The 24,257-nt window shown below is 39.7% G+C and overlaps 2 protein-coding genes across 2 annotated transcripts; one reads left to right on the top strand and one right to left on the bottom strand.

Annotated features, from left to right (window-relative positions):
• Nucleotides 1-831: 831 nt before the first annotated feature.
• ZBED4 (zinc finger, BED-type containing 4) lies at nt 832-4,977 on the top strand. The gene has a single exon (XM_010151423.1). It carries the CDS (start codon nt 1,143-1,145, stop codon nt 4,659-4,661), a length of 3,519 nt encoding a protein of 1,172 aa, XP_010149725.1. The 5' UTR covers nt 832-1,142; the 3' UTR covers nt 4,662-4,977.
• Nucleotides 4,978-12,138: 7,161 nt separating this feature from the next.
• On the bottom strand, nt 12,139-24,056 carry ALG12 (ALG12, alpha-1,6-mannosyltransferase). Its single transcript, XM_010151422.1, has 9 exons — nt 23,753-24,056; nt 23,480-23,612; nt 22,782-22,955; nt 21,258-21,452; nt 19,888-19,991; nt 19,210-19,433; nt 18,319-18,488; nt 18,045-18,120; nt 12,139-13,053 (listed from the first exon to the last, which is right to left on the bottom strand). The coding sequence occupies exons 1-9, from the start codon at nt 23,981-23,983 to the stop codon at nt 12,822-12,824; spliced, it is 1,539 nt and encodes a 512-aa protein (XP_010149724.1). The 5' UTR covers nt 23,984-24,056; the 3' UTR covers nt 12,139-12,821.
• Nucleotides 24,057-24,257: the final 201 nt, after the last annotated feature.

Here is a 24,257-nt window from a genome sequence, read left to right as displayed (position 1 = left end):
TTGTATGCAGCTACACTTCAAACACTTTGTACTGGAATTGTTGGTGGAGGAAATCTTTACCCATGAAGGAATATCCCGTGGGTACTTGAGGAACTTGAGCTGACAGTGCTGCACTAGGCACAGTCGACTGAGCAACTGTGTGTATCTTTGCTTCTGAGATACCTCAGTGTATTGATACCGAGTGTTATGGCATGAGTATCACCATGTGAGACTGGTCAGAGGAACAGGGAGAGTTAGTATGACTGAACGCTGGACATCCTTACAGAAGTTTATTGTAAAATACTGTATTTTTAAACACTGCTGTCAGTAAAGACTTCATGTTTGCTTTTTAAGTACATATTTCAGTGCTCTCATGACTAAATGCCTGCGTGTCTTCATATGTATCTGTAGCTATCGATACCGATATAGTATGTGTTTGTATATGTACATGTGATTATGCAGTGGTTGAAGTAGAATGTAGGATGAGGCATAGGTATGTCCAAGCAAACACAGAAGTGATGTTTGGACTCTAGATTTTTGTTGATTTGAAACAGAGCTGCAGCTGTGGCCATGTGTTTGCCCACAATAAATGTGTTGAGTAAATCTTGCCTTTTATTAAAAATCATACACTGATTTGTTTTTTTCTCAAGGGGGGGGAGAGGGGGGAGGAGTGTGGCCCAAAAGAAAACACAGAACATTTAGTGCATGTTTTCAGTTCACCTTTGCTATAGTCTGATTCCATTTATTTATTTATTTCTAGATGGTGCAAAAGAATAGCAGTTGCCCAGTCAAGAAATGCAGAATGGCTTCCTTCAAGAAAATAGAACATTCATTTTTTAGGATCATGTCTACAACATGAAGCATTTTAACAGTAGCTGTCTTTGAGAACATTCATCTATAACCTGAAATGTCCTGATCCTGGAGAAAAAATGAGATTCCATTAATTAAGTATAATTTTTGAATGCATTTTAATGACTAATCATATTTGCTTATGCACAACACGGATACAGAATTCATAAACCAGAGATTATTTTAACACACACACACATTTGTGTTTGTGCATTCAGTATACAAGATACGTCATTTTAATCCATTTTAAAATCATCTTTTGAATATCTATATTTATTAATAAATGAAGACCTGGCAAGAAGAATTTGTCATCCATGGACAAGAGTGAAGCAGGTTCCCCCAGAATGGATGGTAATTTTGTATTGGGTAAAATCAGTAACTTAAAAGTAGAGCAAGAGGAAGACAGCATTAACTGTACTCTAGAAGGAATGGATATCAAGACAGAACAAGATGATTTCAAACATGTGGACAGCAGTGATGAACAAGAAGACAAAGAAAAAAACTTCATTACCAATAACCCTGGCAAATATTTATCTACAGAAAATGAAGACGATTATGGATCTCTTTTTTCTCAGTACAGTAGTACGCTGTATGATGTAGCAATGGAAGCTGTGACACAAAGCCTCCTTTCTAGCAGAAACATAAGCTCCAGAAAAAAGTCTCCTGCTTGGAACCATTTTTTTATCTCTCCTAGAGATAGCACTAAAGCAATATGTATGTACTGTATGAAAGAATTCAGCAGGGGTAAAAATGAAAAGGACCTGAGTACAAGCTGTCTCATGAGACATGTGAGGAGAGCCCATCCCACTGTGCTAATTCAAGAAAATGGAAGTATGCCAGGTATATCCTCGTTTTCTTCACCTACATTGTTACTGCCACCTCAGTCCGCAGATGTCGGAGATCTGAGTTCTATGTTATCCCCTATAAAACTGGTCAAGAAAATGGCTTCTAAAATACCATCTCCAGATCGAATAATTGAGGAATCTGTTTCTCTTGTTTCTTCTGAAGAAATATCAGATCTCTCAGTTTCTGAGAAGTGCAGCAAAGAAGAGGTCATGGTTGGGTCGTCTCCTCAGCTACCCAACAACCAGTATGATGACACTGTGGAGAATGTAGCAGAAAAAACTGTTGTAATTCCAAAGAGCACATCAGGTTCCAGAAGGAGATCTGCTGTCTGGAAACACTTTTATTTGTCACCTCTAGATAATTCTAAAGCTGTTTGCATCCACTGCATGAATGAATTCAGTAGAGGAAAAAATGGAAAAGACCTGGGAACGAGTTGTTTAATAAGACACATGTGGAGAGCCCATCGTTCCATTGTCCTGCAAGAGAATGGGGGTGGTACCAGTATACCCCCTCTCTACACCGCACCTCCAACTCTGTTGCCTTCTTTACTACCCTCAGATAGTGATCTGAATTCTATGTCGTCCTCTCCTGGAAAACTGATGAAAGAATCAACGTCTGTTTCTTCTTCTCCAGACAGAATCTCTGAGGAGATCCATACTAACCTCTCTTCTGGAGATGCTCTGGTGGAAGACTCATTGCTGTCATCTTCTGATGATATAGGTGAAGTCTCCTTTGTTTCCTCTCCTGAGAAACAGTGTGAGGGATTAGGTCCACTAATATTTGAACCTACTGCTGTATTCCAGCAAAATAAAAGGATTATGAAAAGGCTTAAATCAGAAGTTTGGCATCACTTTTCACTGTCACCTGCAGACAGTCTAAAAGCAGTATGTAGGTACTGCAGTTGTATGATAAGTCGTGGTAAAAAAGGAGACGTGGGCACAAGCTGCTTGATGAGACATTTATATAGACGCCACCCTGATGTAATTAGAAACCAAAAGAGCTTTCTTGATGTGAGTTTGGCAAATTCTCCTTACGCCACTTTGGCTTCTGCAGAATGTTCCTCCGCCAAGTTGACTGACTTGCCTACAATGGTTACACGTGATAATCAAATTATTTTTCCTGCTAATAGTAAGAAGACCTCAAAGCTGTGGAATCACTTTTCTGTTTGTTCTGCAGATTCAACAAAAGTAATATGTATGCACTGTGGACGTACAATAAGTAGGGGTAAAAAGCAAACAAATCTAGGCACGAGTTGCCTTCTAAGACATTTGCAGCGGTTCCATAACAATGTATTGAAAACTGATGTCTCAGAGACAGTATTGTCCTCATCTACGGATAATCACATGCCACTGAGCACAGAATTACTAGGATCTTCAAATTTTGATGAAACCAATGACAAGTTTTGTGACTCTCACCCAGTTGCCAAAAAAATCACAAGTCTTGTAGCTGAAATGATTGCACTTGACCTTCAGCCATATTCTTTTGTAGACAACGTTGGCTTTAACAGGCTGCTTGAATACTTGCAACCTCAGTATTCTTTACCTTCACCGTCTTACTTTTCTAGGACAGCAATTCCAGACATGTACGATAACGTAAAACAAATAATTATTTCACATCTTAAAGAAGCTGAAAGTGGAGTGATCCATTTTACCTCTGGAATATGGATGAGCAACCAAACACGAGAATATCTAACCCTGACAGCTCATTGGGTAACATTTGACTCTTCATTTCGGCCGCAGTGTGAGGATTACCATTGTTCAGCACTATTAAATGTATCACAGGTTGATTGTGACTACAATGGAATCAGTATTCAAAAGCAGTTAGAGTACTGGTGGGAAACATGGATTACTTCCATCGGCCTTCAGATCGGGATTACTGTTACTGATAATCAGAGTATAGAAAAAACTTTAAATGAAGGCGATCATTCAAGTGTACAATGTTTTAGTCACACTGTTAATGTCATTGTAAACGAGGCTATTAAAAGCCAGAGAATGGTTCAGAATTTGCTTAGCATTGCAAGAAAGATCTGTGAACGCGTCCATCGGTCAGCAAAAGCGAAAGAGAAGTTAGCTGAGTTACAAAAAGAGTACGAGTTGCCTCAGCATCAGCTAATACAAGATGTTCCATCTAAGTGGAACACCTCGTTTCATATGCTTGAACGTCTTATCGAACAGAAACGAGCGATCGATGAGATGTCAATAGAGTGCAGCTTCCGGGAGCTGATAAGTTGTGACCAGTGGGAGGTCATGCAGTCGGTGTGTCATGCTCTCAAGCCTTTCGAAGCTGCAAGCAGGGAGATGAGTACACACATGTCTACGCTAAGCCAAGTGATTCCAATGATCCATATACTTAACAGGAAAATAGAAATGCTGTTTGAGGAGACAATGGGCATAGATACTATGCTGAAGTCTTTGAAAGAAGCTATGGTGAGTAGACTGTCCTCCACGCTTCATGATCCAAGGTACATTTTTGCTACGCTTCTGGATCCACGGTATAAAACGTCCTTATTTACGGAAGAGGAGGCTGAACAATATAAACAAGACTTAATCAGGGAGCTGGAAATAATGAGTTCTACCTCAGATGATGATAAACCTGTTTCCAATGGATGTGATATAGGTTCACCATCTACAAATTCATATGGGGAAGATAATCTTTGGTCACTCATGGGTGACATGAAGAAAACAAAAGACCTGAAAGAGAGAGCAAAGTTACCAGAGGAAATGGTGCTTTCTTACTTGGAGGAAGAAGTGCTTGAGCATAACTGTGATCCTTTAACTTACTGGAACTTTAAGAAGTCATCTTGGCCAGTACTGTCAAAATTGGCTGTCAGGTTCTTGGGGTGTCCACCAAGCATTGTTCCGTCGGAGAGACTGTTCAGTACATCCAATGAAAGCAACAACTTTAGTCAGTCAAGGTTAATGATTGAACACTTTGAAAAACTCATCTTTTTGAAAGTGAATCTTCCTTTAATATACTTCCAGTATTGAAACTAATGAACAAACTGCTAGACTAAATCTATTGTTGCTCACTGGATATTAACTATCTATAACTCGGATTGTTAAATTGCTCCAATAGGGGCCATGTATGACATCTAATCAGTGACTGTAATTCCAAATTTTAGTTTCATTTTTTTCAGCTTTCAATATGTCTACATGTGCCTTATTCATAGTACTTCAGGCCAGATACTGTATATATGTTTTTTAAAAGTTCATACTAGATAGCCTGTCTTGTCAAATTATACAAAACTACGTAGGTTTTAATCCATAATTGTAAATGAATTTTAAAAAGCTCAGTCATCTGTTTTAATAGAATGGCAAAAAAAAAAAAAAAGAAAAAGAAAAAAAAGATGTAAACAGTTCTATTCTGTAGTTTTTTATTCAATTATTATGTAAAAACCATAAACCAGGTACTGTATTTTAGTTGAACATTGCTTTAATTGCAACAAAACAGCTTTTGGTAGTTGTCCAAAAGAAAGCTGTAGATGAAAGATGGGGTTCAAGACGACTTTCTATCAAGTGGTGTTTTTAACTGCAAGCCCTAAAGTACTTAAAGGATTAAGAAGAGTTACTGGGGAAGATGTGTTTACAGGAGACTATCGATTTAGTATCTGAAATAAATCTTAAATTGGAGAGGATATGGAATGTCAGTTACACAACAGTCAGTAGTAAAACTTCCCATTTTGGGTTTTCCTGTTCCGGTTTTACATTTTAACTGAACTACAGAAATATTCTGGGTATTTATAAAAACTCTTTGGAAGTCTTATCCAAGTTTGTGAGTAAATGCTTGTTATTTAATGACATGTACAAAAAAAGGCAAGAAATTTACCATGAAGACTGATGTAATTCTAAAGCCTTTTCTAATCTTTAGTGCAACGAAACTATAAGGTTCCCTCTTGTACAAATTGAGCCCTTACTCCTAATGTAATTTCAGTTGTGTAGAACAGCCTATCTTAAAGCTCCTAGTACAGAAATGACTGATCTTCTGATTTTCAGTAATAGCCTTATGGATATGGTGCACTGCTTAGAATCTTATGTAGTAGGGTTGATTCTTAATTGTTGGTGTCCATCAGGCAAATGGGATATAGAACCCTCAAAACTTTAAATAAGATGGAAAAAATAGCCAGCATTTTAATTTGAAAGGAACGTTCTCTGTGGTTTTTTTAACTCTAGAGAGACTAATCTCATTTCAGATTTCATTGAATACATTTTGGGAAACAAGTCATCATTTGCCTATGACCTTTTAGAAAAGTTGTAGCTTTGTTAAAAATACTGTACCTATGCCTAATCTAATTTTGCATTTACTATGTTTTAGTGTATTTATAAATGGTGAACTCAAGTTTCTGAAATTAAACATTTTATTTGCAATTTTCTAGTGGTAGTCAACACTGCCTTTTATTTTCAGATGGATTTAAGACAAACACTGAATAAAAATTAATGGGTACAATTATACCACAGAACACGTTATGTGAAGAGGTTGGTTTCCATTTAGCTCTTTGGACTTAAACCTGGATTCTGGTTCATTTCATTTCACTGAAGCTGTTCAAACTCAGGGAAATCTGTTGAATTCTTTCCGAGGTGGGGAAGAATTGGTTTGCATATGACATTTCTCTAAATATTTTATGTTTTCAGGTATTTCAGTTGTTACTCCATGAGTTATGTTCACACCTGTACTATTTAAGTAAATTATTATACAGTGTACTTGGGAAAAACTAATACCGCATTTTGTCTCCAGTATTTTAAAAGATAACTTTTAATTCTATCTACAGTCAGCATTTCTTTGTTCTTCTAGTGTTAAATGAGAACAGCACGTGGTTTGTTTTGGTTGGGTTTTCTTTTTTTTTTTTGGTGCTGTAATAAAACAATTTGTTCTAGTTTATGTATAGTTCAAACTAGGTGAGTTTGAAGCAGCTTATTGGGAAACATGTTTAAATGGTTACTGGTTAATTATTATCTCCATTTTCCCCCCTACATTTTAACTGTGAATATAACCTTGACCTTTGTAAAGGGGACGTTTAATCTCTTCAGACCTGAAGAGAGGGAGGTGTAGAGGATGGAGACGTTTTTAAAAAAAAAAAAAAAGTGATAAAATTTTCACTCAGGGCTTGGATGTAATTATGGCTTTTGGCTTAAAACACCATACCAACTGGCAGTGAACAAGCTTACCTGAAAAACCCAGTTCTCTGGAAACAAGCAGCTCGGCTCCTCTGAAGGCAGTCTTTACTGTAGCTCCTGTGTAACTCTCACGTGAAAGTTGGAGTAATGGCGTTTTGTAGCCTCCAATTTGCACCTTTGTCATATGGATACTTGCTTGTATAGTCATGCTTTTTCTTAAAACTTTTCCTGAGAGCATGAGAATGAGTCACTATTTTTAAAAGTGAAATTTTATCAGTTATAGTCTACTTTATTTGTACGGGCAGTTTCCTTTTTTTTTTTTTTTTTGAAGGGTTTAGTTTTTAAGACTGCACTGTTCCAGTATCAGCTTGGCTAAGCATTAATAATTCCATTAGAATTTTTTTAAAGATAACATGCAGGCCCAAAAGGTCTTAAAATGAAACAAGGCATTCTTAAAAACTTAAATAAAATAGGAGAGACTGAAGGCATAAAACTGCTGGGTTTGGGACATAAGCCGTGATCCTTCTGTAGGAGTTCTGGGAGCATCTCCGTCTTTGGTTCAGGCACTGCCGCCTGTGAGAAGAGTGACTTCAAAAGAAGGGCTGAAAGCTTTCATTGAAGTATTGAGGTAAGTTACCGAGTTGGGTGGGTTTTGTGTTTGGTTTACTTTCTTATTTTTAATATAAATTCTTAGTGATTGTTAAAACTTTCATCTTTTTCCAGCCCTTCTTGTATAGAAAACTCTTACATTACCCTGTCTCAGAGTGTAATAAAGCACAAGCTCTGCTAACAGTGGGAGTTCTCATCACGCTGAGTTTGGGCTGGAACAGTCCCTGCAGCAGCAGCTAGTTCCCTAATGCATAATGATACGGCAAACAGTGACATTTACGTTATTTAAACAGTTCATTTCAGTACATTGGCAACTTCAGAAATAAATGTAGTAAGCAGACTCTTTTTTTTTTTTTTTTTCCCCTCAGCATTAAAAGTCAAGTGTAGATGGTACTAGGCCATAAGCATCTTACAGCTCTTGCCTCTTTTAAGAGCAGGCAGGTGTAACAACCAGTTATACACTGTGGCAAGTAGTATTTTGTAGTACTAAATGTAGGAAGGGGAGGAAGTAGAGATCTGCAGCAGCCTGTTGAAAGAACTCCAGTCTCAAAGGGTATATAATGGAAAGTATCTATTACGCCCCAGAAACCTCTGATAATGCTCCCCCCACCTTGCCCCGTTTGGCCTCTTTTTCCCTACTCCTCAAGTAAAAGTGAAGTAAACCTGTTGACTGTGGAGTCTGGTCAGTGAGCATTTACTAGGAATACTCGCAGCTTCTCCTCGCCCCCCAAGAGCAGCTTCTGAATTTACAAAGAACCAAAGTCTCAATCTAGGACAGTTTAAATTCTACCGTCGGGATGCTTTTATTAAATGTAGATACAGATGACAAGCTCAGGGTAGGCGTTTACAGTTACTGAGGGATCTGCCCTGAAAAGTAGCGTTGTTTTCTGCCATTGTACAGAGCTGACCGTAACAAACTTGCATTTAGGTATCTCCAGACACAGGAAAACCAAACATACACTTAGCAAATAACGCTTTCTAATTACAGATTATTTAGATTTTATAAACAAAGCATTTTAGTCTTTCCACAAATAATTAATCCTTCACTTTATTCTTAGCAACAAGAAAGAATGATTCTTTACCTTCTTGGTTTCCTTGCAGAAGTGACCCAAAACTGCTTTGTTTCATAAAAATTAATGTGCCAGAGTAACCACAGCGATGGTTGGGTATGAACTTGGGTTCCACAGGCTAGATCTATGCCTAAGCAGTGCCTTTTTTTTTTTTTTCTCCTGTATGAACCAAATCCTTCCGATTTCTTGATTTAAATTGGCAGTTTTCAAGGAAAAGGCAGACTCCATTTCAGACAGCATTTTTACCTTGCACTTGACAGCGATCAAGCCGTGGTACAGAACCATTTCATTTAAGATGCAGCCGAGGCTAATTATGTAAGCAGCTAACTGAGGAGGCTGTGGCTAAGCCGTCTTGTGTACATGGGCAGGAAACTCAGCCTGTGGTTTTGGTCCTCTCTTGCAAATAGAAAGTGAGGTCATTTGCACAGGGAAGGCTGAATACTACGGTACGAGGAAGGCTCGGGGGAGGAGGTAAGGGGGAGTGTTTAGGAACGGGCGCGGGTAATAAAGCGAGGAAGGCAGCGCTAGACTCCTGTCTGCCTTCTGCCGTGTCTGAGGAAGTGCTCTCACACGGAAGGGACACGCGTGGTGAAGCTGAGGTACAGCCAACGAGCGCTTAAGGTGTGTGTCACCTACCAAGCTCCTTAGTTCTTTCCAGCTCGAAGTGTTCAGGAAAGTAGGAATCATCCTAGAACAGTTGTAGTGGGAGAGGCAGCACAACCTCAGTGCGTACCCGGTCTCACGGAGGGGCCGGGTGGAATGGCTAGGGAGTGAGGAAAAGGGGTGGGATTGGTGTTTCAGAACGTGTTATGCGGTTGCGTTCTGGTGGCTGGAGTGAAACGTGGCAAAGGGAAGAACCCAAGCCACCTGGCTTTCCTCACCGTTAACCGGTGGGTATGTTGGATCCAACACAACCGTTACCCAGATCCACTCGCCTCGCGTTCGCTCAAGAGAGAAGACCCAGAGCAAGTACCTGGGGTAGGCACAAGGTGAAAGTGCGATACGTTCTTCCCAGCTCTGAGCACTATTGCTTAGACTGTGTGAACTGGAAGTTTTTCCTTGATCTTGGGTTCTTCTAGGTCTTGGTGGAGTGATCTTCTTAACCCTGTTTTGAAGCTGCATTTACTTTCTGCATCCAAACATGCTCTCTATCAGCGAGTCCCAGAGCTTTTTCCATGCAACTTTATTTAGCTTTACAACGCAAGGTGTCCTAAATCCCACACTGTAACACGGTGATTATTCACCTCTGGGTGAAATGCCGCGGTGACGTGCTTGTTTCTAAGTCACTTGTTAGCCTTGCCCTTCACAGGAGCAAACGCTGCTTGGAAGAAACCAAGTCACACTTCAGAAGGTGGTGTGCGTGCCGCTGTGCGACGTTGACCTTCGCGGAGTTCAGGGCACCCTGAAATGAATTTCATTCTATAGCAGCGTTGTATTACATGAATTGTATTTACATCTCCACTCTGTGTTTAAATGTCATACATGTTATTCACAGGCAGACCGCACGGTCTTCTGCTTTATTCAGGTTAATTCAACCCTAGATTATCGGAATGCAAGTGTATTCCGATACCTTACTTCTGCTTCTATTAAGAAATTTTATACTCTAAGCTAGGGTTGTTTGTAATCAGTCAAAAGGAATTTTTCTTCTAAGAACTTGGAGAGGGATGAGCAATTTATTAAGTCCCTTCAAAAATTCTACCAAATTTTCAGTGTCAGGCTTGCTTGCCCCACTCACGCAGTAACGAGGCCTCACCCTAGGTCCCCCAAAGGCAGAAGAATTTGTAATATCCCACTCCAAGTTTGTAGATGGGGTGAGAGACTTCCTTAATGCTGCCTTATACCCACACCTTCTTGCATCAAGTACACTCAGTATTAATCTCTATTAAAGGAGAACACGCACTCCGTGCTTCTTGTAGAGCTGAAGGCAGATGACACAGGACTTGATGAGAAAATTCCTATAAGAGATGGCTTTAGTTTCTAGTCCAAGGACTGTTCATTGAAAGAAGCCTTTGGGGGAAAATATGCAGAAATCCCTGTCCCTGTTTGAGATGCCCCTTCCTAGGCTGGGTGTGGGTTACCGTAACACCCCATGTCAAGGGGTTACTTAGGCTGTCCTAAGTCCTACAACCACGGCTGGTGCTACAGTGCTGCACGGGTCATGATCCAGCCTTTTGGCTACAAACCCTACCGTGCTACAGGTCTTCAAACAAAGCTTTTTTAAGAACCACATATACAGAGCAAGATGCAACAGGACCTAAATAAACTGCAGACGCAGTTCAAATCTGCAATCCGTGCTCTTTCCTGTCTCCTTGTATGTGTTTTACCTTTCACTAAACAGGCCAGTTTGAGCTGAGAGCTTCAATTTCCATGAGCAGTGAGGCTGTGAGCAGTAGTACACACTACTACTGCAGCTGAACATCACCACTGGTGTAAGTCCAACAGGTAGTACCCAGCCACCAGAATCGAGGATCGTGGTAGGACCCAATCGGCAACATGTGTCTGACGTTGAGCAAGATTAAACCCTTCAGATGCCTAATGTCCACGTATTCTGTGCCACTGGAGACGCCTGTTAAAGCACAGTAGCCCAAGGCCTTCTCTGAAGTTAACAGAGGCAAGATTCTGCAGAGGGATTCTGAGAACCAGGGATTTGCAAAGCTGGAGTAACTACACACCCAACTTCAGCAGTGCAGGCATTCGTCTATGCTTGGGCAGGATAAATTTTAGTTTAGGTTCCTGAGTTGTGGATTACAGCATGGGGGAGTTAAACAGAGTCAATGATTAAGCTAAACATCCTTACTCAAGCCTTCCTTTGTATTGTTCCAAATTCTCAGCTATTTGCACATGTACTTCCTTCTGTCTCATGTGAATGGTTTGATGTTCAAACTGGCTCTGGAAGAAGCTGATTTTTCTTCCAAAGACAAGTCAAACAGATAATACTTGAGTGATTTCAATTTCAAGAGCAGCCAGAGACTGGACCAACAAGTTCAGCATTTTTGGTGTCTCTGCCAGATCGCTCAGCAGGAGGAAGCCTGGGCAACAGCAACTGCCACCCACGGGGAAGCAGGCTCCACCCCACCTGCTCAGGCCCTCTGATACATAATCTAGATGATAAACAGAAAACATGGTCCTAAAAACTGAAATGTACGCAGGCAAATGTAGTTCCTGAACGAAGCACGCTTTAACAAAACAAACGAACCACCCAAGAAAAACCACACCCCTAAAAAACACCTCCAACAGACCACTTTATTCAATAAACTTTTTTACTCAAGTTTTCAGGAATAGTTTTCTGCCCATGATTATTTCAGCAATACTGATATTTTACATTAATGGAGTTTTTGTCATATTACAACTGGCCCTAATTAAAATTCTAACCCTTTTTTTTTTTTTTCCTTAGTTTACCTCTTAATATTTGTTCCGTTCAGCAATCTAGGCAGACATCCTTAATGAAATCATCTAATAAGGAAGAGATTACAGAGCATGCTATTTTATTTTGGTTTATAGAATGCAACACATGGCACACTAGATTACTCCTTTCCAAAGGGACTACTTAACAAAAACGGGGAAACAGCACCTATCTGCTTAAAGTGTATTCAAGTGAGTATTTTCATAGGTGCATTTTTGCACTGCAAATGAAGATAATACCATTGCAGCAGAAGAGGGAAACGTTATTTTAAAAATTCTTTTTCCTGTGAAATCCAGTTGCTCTTCATTCATGAACTGCTGGAATAAAGGTAACCATCCTTTAATACATCTGTTGTGAGACAGCGCTTGTCAAGAGGTTCAACCGCTTTTTAAGCAAATCTTTCAGTTTAATTAGTTTGGTAGCCTACAGGGCACAATTAGGTATTGCGATGAAGCTACAATGAATATGGCTTTCCTATGCTGATAACATCGTGAAGTTTCACACAGGCAATCTGACAACTGAGGGGGTTACAATCCTGCAGATACCTCAAGTAATACATCTTTGCACACAGAGATTACATATCAAATTATTGCCGTAGCACAGACCTGTTCCATTATATATCTTATATAGGACAATTAGGACATACCTGTGCTACATTAGGAAACAGACAGCTACCCAAACCGAGTAGACAGGTTTTACTTAATACCACTAAACTGGTAGGTAGCCTCTCTCAAACGTATCTAACAATACAACTCAGTATTTGAGTATACACTGACTAGGAATGCATTGCAATATTTATGTAAGAAACAGGACGGAGCTAAATACCCACCGGTACAAAGATTTTCTGTGCCTTTCCACAGAAGCTGAATCGCAGCGCTGGAATGACAATTTGCTGCTGTCTTAGATTATTCAGTCATCAGCAAAATTACATCAAAAGATTTACTTAAAATTCAGTCAAGATGACAGAGGAAGTTTTTCCAACAGTACTAATTTTGGCTTCAAGTTTAAAGTAAAAGGAGGTAGCGCAGTAAGGTTCAACCCAATTTTACTGATGCCAGGTATATTTGCCAGTGGCCTGTGGGTTGTCTTGTAATGTGATATTTGAAGAGGGTTTGTTTCCATCAGTATGTGTGTGTAAGAGAACATCAGCTGGTCTCCCGGTTTAACATCTTCCCGCTTGTCATACCTATAAAGAGTAAAAAAGGCTCGTTGACATTCCTCTCACCCCATGTTACACGTCACCATTATCGCAAGGGCATGTAGCATTCAGCATGAAGCACAAAAGGAACTGGAACATCCTCAGTTGTACCTCTTGGTTAAAATAACTGGTACTGGAGGAGGATGGGGTGGGCTTTTGGTTTGTTTGGTCAGGATTTTCTTTTTTTAATTAAAACCAAAAGTTAGGAGGCATTTTAGCAGAAACTTTCCTCTTCTGGTAGTCATTCATTAAAGTAGCAGCCTCAGAGAATAACATGGAGTTCCCTGAACATTGTAGGAAAGAAAGAACAGCCTGGCAATTACAGTATTAACTCAGCACTTGTTATTTCTGGGTTCAGTTCCCTGATGTACGGCATGTTCGGGCAGGTGACTTTGGGTCAGCTTTTATAAGCCTGTTTAGGTACCTAAAAATATATGAATTATATACAGAAAAACATATAAAAACTGTTCTAAAACTATTTAACATGTACACTTACAGTTATTTCTTTTAAAGGAGTTATATCCAATCTCGCCATAGAGGGAATTTACAGGATGAGAAAACGTGTGACTTCAGCTTTTGGTGGGGATGTGAAACATGTAGGTTCAGCCACTCTCCATCTGATCTAAACCCATATCTCTGAGCTGTATGAGCCCCTCTGATTTTCTAGAAATTGAGGCAGACCTCCCTCACTGTCTCACGAAGACACTGCTCTACTTAGCAGTAGGTAGTTATTCATTCACTGAAGAGGGTCGGGTGCATTTGCAGCCCCAGGGTTAGGATGCTTATATGGGACACAGCAGCCCGAGTCCTCAATCCAACAATTTCGAAGAGGAAAAATAAGGTAAGTCCAACCCATAACACTACACAGACCACTTTTAAGTGTGCTTCCAAAAGACCTGGATTCAAATCTTTGCTCTCTATCCCAGAAAAGCGTTCTACACTATAATGCTGATGACATTCCAGAAGACAGAGGTTAAGGTGGAGGTTACTACCTTTAGTTTGTTTATGACAAGACAGACTTGGGCATCTAGCTATTGTGCTGGATTCACACAGAAGAGCTATGGAGAGCGTCCATGCTCTAACCCAAGTGAAGGGCACCACCCAGTTCTTCACCCTTTCTGTTGCTACTTTCTACCAACTCCTGGAGCCCCCATTCTAAGGCACCCGATTCCTCCCACACCTTTCACAAGCAACGTACTCAAGGCTGTGGCTTTTCCTAGAGGCATGGACACTGGTAGGGAAGTGGTGCAATCCCAACCCTATGTATTCTTAAATGCACCCAGGAGTGAATCCAGGCTGCATCTTTCGCCATGTGTGTCTTTGCAGGCCTGGCCTCTCATCTGCCCGAATTCTCTCTGAAAAATGGGAAACAATCTCAGTTTGTATTTTTACAACACTCCCTGACATTTAAGATATTTAAACCAAGTACTCTACAGCAAAGTGAAGGATTTGTGTGGATCGTTAACTAAAGTTCTGGCAACACAGAAGAGGCCCCAGGCTGACAGAATCCTGAGATGTGAATAAATACACCACATCATGCAGAATTAGACTGCACACTGAACAAGTGCTCTCTTCTAAAAAACCTTGCACACTAATTCCACCTGCTGTTTCCAAAAAGCAGCCACCGAAGATGGTACATGAGTCCGAACTGGCAGAAGGAAATACTTCATAATGACTTTACCGACTACTAATTTTGCATTTTCTTCATCAGCAAATAAAGGGCCTTTCATCTGGCTGCAAGCATTTCTGAACTTTATTATTTTAAATACTTTAAGCTTACACAGCATATTTATTCCTGGTTCAAAGACAGCGTGCTAATTGAAGACAAGATTGTAACACCTGTTCTCTGTAAGAATCTTCATCAAGCTGCTTTCAATCACCCTTTGAAGAAAAATAATGGATCACTTGCAAATAGATCTAATCTGAGCATGCCACTGAAAGCTGTTAACTTTAAGACACTTTTATTTATGGGTTGTTGTTATCCTGATGCATCATCAGCCTTCGGAGCGTCTCCATCCATAAATCTGTTTTCACCTGATGTACACAGTCTGTGAAGACAGTAAATTAGTCTTCACCCATCTGAAAGGCTGTCACTTCCTCGGATGAAGATAAAATGGACAGCTGGTGCCACTAAACTTTGCACTATTATGCTGTCAGACAAAGCAGTAGTCCTGTGTATGATGCTCAGATGTGGATTTTGCCTAATTCTCTTAATGTGAAACTTTATGATGAATCAGCCCTCCCTTGAGGCTTTTTTATGATGAGTAAAGATAAAAGCGAGAGAGACAAACTGCTCTGAAGCTGCAACATTATGAAACATCCATCAGTGACAGGGATATTATTCGTTCCCTTTCCAATCCCACTACACTACAGCCTTGTAAGCACAAAACAAAGCAATCCAAAACCCACCACCTCAAAAAGCTGATTGAAATTAAGCACTGTATTTAAAGAGTAGGGTTGTATTCAGACTAGTGTGTGGTGATGCATTTCTTCCCCCTCCCAGCTCCTGGACTGCCCTGCAGCCTTACAAATTCCCATCAAACCTCAGCCATTGTGCAGTGAGTTTGGTGGTTAAGCGTCCCGTGATCACATCAAACATTTGCATTGCTAAGGTGGGGAACCAACGGTACCAATGCACTAGAGTTCAGTTGCCTGGTTACAGTGGGGGATGAGAATGGAACACTTAATCATCCCCTGACAGCCCTGAACCTCAACGTAACCCGGGCAGATCGGTACCAGCATTACTAAAATTCTGGGAATTCCAGTGATCACCTATCCGAGTTGTGGCCAGGGAAGTCAAACATCTTGTGACCCTATAAACAGCGGTTCCAAGGGAGGGCCTTGGAGCACTCCTGGAATGCGGTGGGCTGCGCCCAAGCATCTCCCCCTCTGAACAGGACTCCTCTCGGAGTTCACAAACTCTCAAGTTTGCCTAAGCTGTGAGGTCCTCTGATTTCACAAAAACCTCCCTGAGGCTCAACTATTCACCCACTGAGAGATGCGCTGGTGTCAAACGTGAACTCTAGGGGAAATTTTAGCCTTTGCTTATATCTAGTTGTGTCTTCGTACCTACATCTGTCTCTGTGTGTGTGCACGCAATTTTATGTCAACAGCTTTACTAAGCCTTTGATTAAATTGCTATGTTGACTCATTCATAGCTAAGGTTTGCTAGGAAATTATGTAACCTAATTGTGTGATACATCTTCATAGTGTTAATGAACTTTAAATTGCTACTATCCCAAAGTTACACAAAACACAGAATCACCACACTGTGATCCCTACACCTAATCCCTTAGGCGTAAACTGTTGATCAAGTCTAGGACTAGGGGTGTATTCAGCCACCCCCGACTTCACTTTGAGAAGTTTAGAAAGCAAGGAGGTCCACTCTGAACCTCGTGACTCAACGGGAGGAACGTCATTACCCTCTTCCCCCAATCCATAATATATATATATCTCACCAAGCCAATTCAGATTCAAATTCCCTTGAACCTGTATAAATCATTCATCTGTGTATATACCGTTTTAACCCAATGTTAATTTGATTTCACCTTTGTATGCCTTTCCACATCAAATAACTAACAGAGTGGACCTTGCCATCAAATTCTGTTAAGCTGTGCTTTTCACAAACTCATATTAAAATAGCTTTTTCCCCCTAATATCTGTGATGCTGATGTTTTAAGCAGACTTAACCACTCTCCTTCACAACAGTGTGTCCCTAAGTATATTCAAAACCCCAAAGACTGGAACACTTTAGCTATCATGCATGTTCTATCACTTGTACTGTAATAGTTTCGTGTCTCTTCCTGACTGTTCATGGCTTAAAACTTTATCTAGATCGAATGTGGAAAAAACAATTTGAAATAAACCTTGAATTGGTAACTATGAAGGCAATTCAGTTTTAAACTGTGCGTACCATCACAATATTATGAGAGCACAGAAATAACATAAAATAATAAAAATCAAGCTTGCTATTCCTTATAATTCTCCTAGAAACATACTTCTCCCTTCTTCCTCTTTAGTCCCAAAATAGTTTAATCTCTAAACATACCAATAATTAAATTATGTTTGTTCATCTGACCCTGACGACTGTAACTGGGTAAAAAGAACTCCATGCTCAGCGTACTTTTTAAAGCAAAATCTACTTGTACTGCTTTTGTTCTGCCCAAGTCTGAAGTGAGGCTTTGTGTCACTTCCTGCTGCATCATTTTCATGAAGCTGACATTTTAAATTAGAAACCTACACTTCAGCTGAAGAGGTAGGCCTAAGAATCAGAAAGATGCCTTTTTTCTGGTCTGCATCCCGAAAAGCAAACAATGCCACCCCACAAATGTCTCCTACTATTCATTTCAATGTTCTGCTTCTTAGGACTGTTTGTACATCACCGCTGGTCGCGGTAACAAAGCACTCAACTGCCTTCTCTCGTGGCCAACGAATGTGACTGCTAGTCCACAACAGCAGCTTCAATGCCATCTATGTGGAGGATATGCCACATAAAAATAGACCGTGAATATTAATATGCAGATAAGCCTCACACTGTCACATATCATTCAAAAGCAAACAAAACAAAATGAGAAGATACCCCCCCAATTATACACGCTGTTCTGCCAAGAGCAGAAAAGTGTTCATCTACAGCTGTTTTACAGGATCTAGTGAGATATCAAAGGTAGCTGCATTAAAGATATTGGTGTTTTAGTAAACTAGAAATTGTTTGCACCGTTTCTGATGCCTTTTAAAGATGCTATGCTCTTTAGGCAAACCAGAACCTACTGAAACAATTAAAAAACGTTGCAGTGCTCTTATTTCTGAAATGGCAGCACTCCACACTTCAAAATTCTCCAAAGAGTCACATTGTTCTGGACCTGGCTTAATAAATATGCTGTACCAGAAACCGTATCTGTGATGCTTGCCCCTGTGCATACACAAAGAAAGGAAAAAGCAGACTCCTGTCTTCAGACCAGGATGCCTCGTCCATGACATACCTCCAATCTGAATTGATTTCTAGAAACCGAGAAACTCCCGTTTGTGCTGCAGCCACATCAATATGAACAGAGACGTCTACATAAACAAAGAAAACAAAATACAATTTCAAAATTCTTCTAAGAACACTCCAATTAATAAACTGACAAAATGGTAACAGAAAAGAGGCATGTAAATAGCAAGAAGAAGCAATATCCAGTACAATAAAGATTCAGTAGCAGAAAAAAATATTGCAAGTGAAATCACGCCAACGTGCCTCACGCCAGCTCTACGTACCTGCTGTTGAAGGTACCAACTCATGCAACTTCTGAATTGCCACTCCTCCCGGATAATTGAAATGTGAAACATATAAAGATGTTCCTGAGTAAGCAGCATTAACTAGAAGATGCATTATAACAAAGAACGATCCAAGTTTGTACAGCCAGGATTTCCGGTAGTTATTCAGACTGTTGAGGGGCAAAATGAGTAAGAACAAACTGTTATTTTTTTTTCATACTGGTCACTGACTATCATGACAGAAATTTTATGAAAAATCCACTACTAGATAATAAAGATTCATGCACACTTTATCACAATCATGTGGATGGAATGCCTTTATTTTCCATTTCTAAATGGAAACTAGCTTCTACTGGCACTTAAACTTCAATATTCTCATTAATAAAGTTAATAAAAGCTCATTGATAAAGCTAAGAATTTCCAAAACGTCAGGTATGAATGTATTCACTTGCAAAGAATTCAGAGTTCAACTTCGATTTGTTTACCCAGTATACCCAAGTTTAATTATTCAACACAAACTCCATGTTTCATAATCTCCACCTGTCTATTAAACTCCCCTAAGGTAAGTTATGTTACCAACACAGTAGTACACTGCAATGTGTCTTTTTCTCTGGTGGACAAAACAAACTGAATCGTAACAGCATCACAGTAACATCAGGGCTCTCTTCTTGGCTCTGCCTCAGAGTTGCCAAATCGTTTAACTTTTCTCTGTCTCCATTTCCCTCATTAGCTAAATGGGTACAACGATACAGACCTCCTTCCTAAAGCATAGGAAGATCTCAAGATGATGCAAATTCCAAGATGGAAAGAAGTGCATAAAAATAATAACAATAGTTTTGCTTTTCTTTTGCATTTTCAGAGAGAAAAAGACAAGCAAAAATGCAAACTTACATTCGTGAGCACATTTTAGCAGCCACGATGTTGAAGATGGGGAAAGTATATATGATAAAACGCAGCTCTTTGTGTGGGAGAAACGAATACAAGAAAATAAAGCCCAGTGCTGGCAAAAGTAATATCCGAGTTCTCTTTTCTGCCACACCTAAAGGTACAAATATAATGCTGCATCCCAAAGCACGAGGCAGGGCTGAATAGAAATACCACAAGAAGGGGGAGGTCTTCATGGGGAAAAGGAGAGTTAAGGATGCTTTCACTGCTGACGAGTAAAATAACTTTACAGTAAGTTTTGCAAACATGCAGTATGCTTTGTGTATCACGTTCTTCCAGGCATTTGGTTTTCTGCTTTACCCTTCGAGAAATAAAAGCAGTTGCTTAGCTACATTCACACCACCGAACAGAGGCACATCAACCAGTGCTGATGATGGACAACACGCAAAACCAAGGGGAAGAAACCTGGCTTTACATTGGTAGAACACAAAGAAGCAAGGAGGAAAAGTCAGCAGAGGAAAGATGGCAAGATCTAAGAAACAGACATTGTCTCATAAGCTTCAAATAATAAAATACTAGAGGAAAAGTAGAATTTAACTGAGTCTCAGGAACAGGTTACATCAAGTCTTTGCTTTGGCTGGTACTGTTCAACAAATCTTTTTCCCTGCAAGTTTCAAAGGATACTCCCCAGTTGGAACTTTTGTTCAAAATTGTGTTATACCAGAGCACTTTCCCCTCAGGCCAGACAAGTTGCCTCCAAAACAGAGAATCCACAGCAACTGTTAGCCCTAAAAGAATTAGAGAAATACAAATCTGCGTGAATGAAAAGCTAGGGAAAAGCAAACTAGCACATCCAAACTGCACGTTTACTGATGAGATCAACATCAACTGGAACATGCATTGTAAGCCTCACCCAAAGCCACAGAAAAGGTTGAATCTGTCTGTCTTGCAGTGGAAATGCAGGGAGAGGCACTTCTTCATAGAAGCACAATAGATAGGAATCTGAGATTCATCCCACTCCAACCCCAGGTGTGAAAAGCAGTGTTTTAATTACAGTTTGTTTTAAAAGAATATTAAAGCATTAAAGTTAATGAATGGTAAAACACCCAGGTTAACTTCAAATGGTACCAAATTTGTTTTTCTTAGCAGCTTTACAATAAAAATCATCTCTAGTATTCATTAGGTGGCAGGGATGAAGGAAGATAAGGGATGAAAAGCAAAAAGAAGAGCAGCAAAACCATCAGCCCCGTCTCCTCCACTCAGCTCTGTGAAAACTGCTCTGGTATTTAAGAAATTTGCCCAGAGAGGGAATGGGAGTACCAGCAACTAATTCCCACTGGACTTCCAAACTCTTATGCTGGGAAGTACTTCCAAATGCACACCTTTTATTGTTTCTACTGTCCATGCTGTGGAAGGGACAGCACACTAACAGCGGTCATCATCAGGCCCCTGACAACATCATTTTTAATTAGGTAGGATGGCAGATATGCTTGTGAGTATTTACATGCTTATGTCTAAGGCCTTCCATGGGTGTGTAGAGACAAGGAGACTTTTCAACCTCTCTAGCATAGATAACCACTTAAGCTATTAAAATTAATGTAATAAAGAAACAGAGCTGAACTGTGACTCTTCCCACAATCCTCTTGCTCAGTATCCTGGTCTGTCACAGTTATATTTTATCCTGGGATTCAGCTTATCATCATGGCAATAAATACTACAGCTGATAATGCACGTGTAGCTACAGCCAGGTACTAAATATACTAAAGTCAATTTGCACATCTAAGCCTTTCTGAGACCAGACCATTATACTGAAAGCATCTAAAGGCAAGGAGGTCACAATATCTTACTACTGCTCTGTGCACACCTGTTCCTTTCTCACAGAAATTTTCAAATAAATAAATTCCTTTGTTTTAATACTAGTAAATGGAATTGGACAAAAAAAAAAAAAAGGTGAAAAAAGCCCTGTGAGCCAGGTCACCAGAGAAGTCAGTAAAATCTCCTGACTTCTGCTGAATTTACCGTGCGGCATTTATTATCTCCAAGCAAACACTTACCCAACCAAAACATTCCAGCAGGAACAGCATGGGAAAGCACCTTGAAAATGGAGATTCTTTTAGTTAATAACGTCACCAGGAGCATGAGGCCTAAGAGTATGCAGAGCTCTGATCTGAAGACTATAATTGCCAAAGCTGAGAACCAAATGAATGGCCTTTGCTTCTGCTGTATCCAAAACGTCAATGCCAGGAGCACTGCAAAAACAAGTAAAGCACACCGTCTGACACACTGAACTATTCGTTTCCTAAAGGGCAACAGTTTCCCCAGTGCTAATGCCTTGTTCCTCTAACTTTTCATCAATCCCCTCTTGGTCTTCCTACCATTCCTAGTCCAGAAACTCTTCCTCTGTTAGAGAAATGTAATTTAGAATAACACACAATTTTCTACTGTTGATGCTCAAGTAATTAAGAAAAGTATAACCACAGAAGGAACACATGGGAACTCTTCCTAGACAGTGTATTTAATAGCTTTTGGGAAAAAAATACCCAAACCAAACTTTAAGGGTTCCCTAAAAGACTTTCAAACTCAGATTCATAATTATTATTGCTCAGTATCAGCTGAAGAGTTAGTTTATTCTCTTGGCTGAGTATATCCTGTATTCATACCAACAGCACTCAATTTCAGATATGAAAAACAGACTTCAGGCTGCCTCTTGGGGAGAAGGAACCATAAATCCATCTGCATGGTTAGCTGGAGACACACTGCACCTCTACAGATGAAGCTGCCTCTACTTTTTCACAGTTTAAATCACATGATAACACTGACTACTTAGTGAAGTGGTCATTATCCTAAGGAAAATGTGTGAAATATTAATAGTAGAAAACCATGAAACAACTTGGATTTTTTAATACCTACAGAAATTATGAGAAGTTTATTACTACAAAGTGTTTATCTGACAATTCAACTGCTTTTTGGTTTGGTTCTTACAGAGGTTCTTGCACCAACCTCATGATTTTATTAGCTGAACAACTTGCACTGAAGCATTAAGTGACTCAGCTAATATCTGCCACATGTGGTTAATCTTCCCTCTCATTATCTCTAGGGAAAAACTGTCTGTGTAGACTTTGGTTTTTTCCCTCCCTCCACTTTAAGCGTACAAACTGTTACATTTGTAGGTAAGTCGAGACGAGGAAGGTGGAGAGGTTGCAGTGGGAGTTGGTTCTGCAGTCTCATGAGAAAGATGTTGCTGTGTAGACTAAGTTCACAGTTTTTTTTTTTCTGAACTGCAGGTGTACCTACTGCTTTTTCAATAGCTCTGGTTTATGCATCAGATTTGTGTACTCAAACCTCCAGTTAACCAAAACTATCTGACAAACTCCACATATACTTAAATTCAATAAAACTTGATTCAACAGTCAGTGTAAGTGTATATGGGAAAAAAAAAAATAGAAATAAATCACAGCTGCTCAAGTTTTCTGGTGCATATATTAACTTGGTCTGTCCACACATTTTCTGTGCTTTCGCTATTGATATATTTCAGGAGAATTTCTGTATTTTAAAATTATTCCTACACGAATACTTACCAAAGGGAAGTGCGAACACATTAGGGAGGGTTCGTGTACAGTAAAACATCAAATGAAACTGAGTCACAGTGATGAGACAGAAGACTGTTGATGTAGTTGCTCCAAACTGCTTTCTAACTTCTTTCTGCAACTTCCATAATGCGTAAATCACACTTAGTCCCAAGCTTCCTCGGACTATTAGAAGAATAAAAATGGGAAGTACGAGTAATATCAGATGGATTGCTGATGAACAATCATGTTACATAATGCAATGGGAAGAAGTTATGAAGAACAATACTGAAGGCATCACAATATAACCCACTTCAAAGAAAAAAAAAATTTCCCAATTGATTTATCTATTTTAATCCACCTTTAACTCGCCTGATACTTTGCACCAAGGTCAATGTTTCTGTGCCCAAGTCAAATAATATTTTCTGAAGCGTGCACAGAGGTACACAAGAGAGTGTATTCTCTGAAGACACTTGGGTTTATTTTATGCTGTCTGACACTTGTTAGCACAAACTTGTCTCTGTGCCGTTAGTTATGCCAAAGCGGGGCTGGAACTGCCATGCTGGCTCTAAGTACCAACAGTCTGCAAATTCTCTCATTAAGGAAAGAAATACCACATTTTAACCACTCATCCAAACACTGAATGTTACAACAATGTCACCCACCGGTCCAGGAGTAAAAAACACACTGACGATTTAAAGTTCTCATACCTATCAGCTGGGAGTAAAACTTGGACATTCTTAGCACAGAAAGTACATAGATAGCTGGGCTGGAAAGAGCAGCAATAAATATTGGTCCAAGAAACGTTCTTGGGACAACCCCGGGAAACTCATGATGGTCATACTGCAAAAAGGAAAATTTAAGATAGGCAAATCAGAAACAAAGGGAAACTGGGATATTCACATTGCATTTATCCTACTCCTGTAGCAGGGAACTGCAATCTTTAACAGTGCCCAAGAAAGAACACCTTCTTTCCAACTTACCTTATCCAGGTCCAGTTGGTGATACACCACATCATGGATAGCTTGTAGGTTAAAACTTTCCTCCACTTTTGTGAAAGGACAGACAGTCAAATGAACAAAGGCCACAACAATGATCAGCAGCAGCAATGGGAATGGCCGCCCACTCGCGTTCCTCTTCTGAGCCATATCGGGTTTGAAATTCACATATATTCTGTTATTATTAAAAAGAAAACGGAAAGACATTAACAACATGGTATGAAGTGTATAAACCGAAAGAGAGAGATTGATAACAGAAGGAAAACATACTACAGTACTGCAAAAGTTTAAACAAATACTAATAAATTAAACAATCCATCGGATTTTTTAATACATTCAATGGATTGAGTAGACAGTCAAAAACATATTCAGGCAGCTTTTCAGGATTTTTGCCACTATCTGTAAATGTAAAGGGTTTAGTTTTCACCTTAAAAAAAAAAATCAGACAACCCTACTTAAGAAAGTATTTCCCTTTGCATCCCAAACTGCC

The sequence above is a fragment of the Eurypyga helias genome, unplaced genomic scaffold (genome assembly GCF_000690775.1).
Source record: "Eurypyga helias isolate BGI_N326 unplaced genomic scaffold, ASM69077v1 scaffold15335, whole genome shotgun sequence".
NCBI classification, from domain to species: domain Eukaryota; kingdom Metazoa; phylum Chordata; class Aves; order Eurypygiformes; family Eurypygidae; genus Eurypyga; species Eurypyga helias.
The sequence above is the reverse complement of the archived record's forward strand: the minus strand, read 5'-3'. Positions and strand labels throughout refer to the sequence as shown.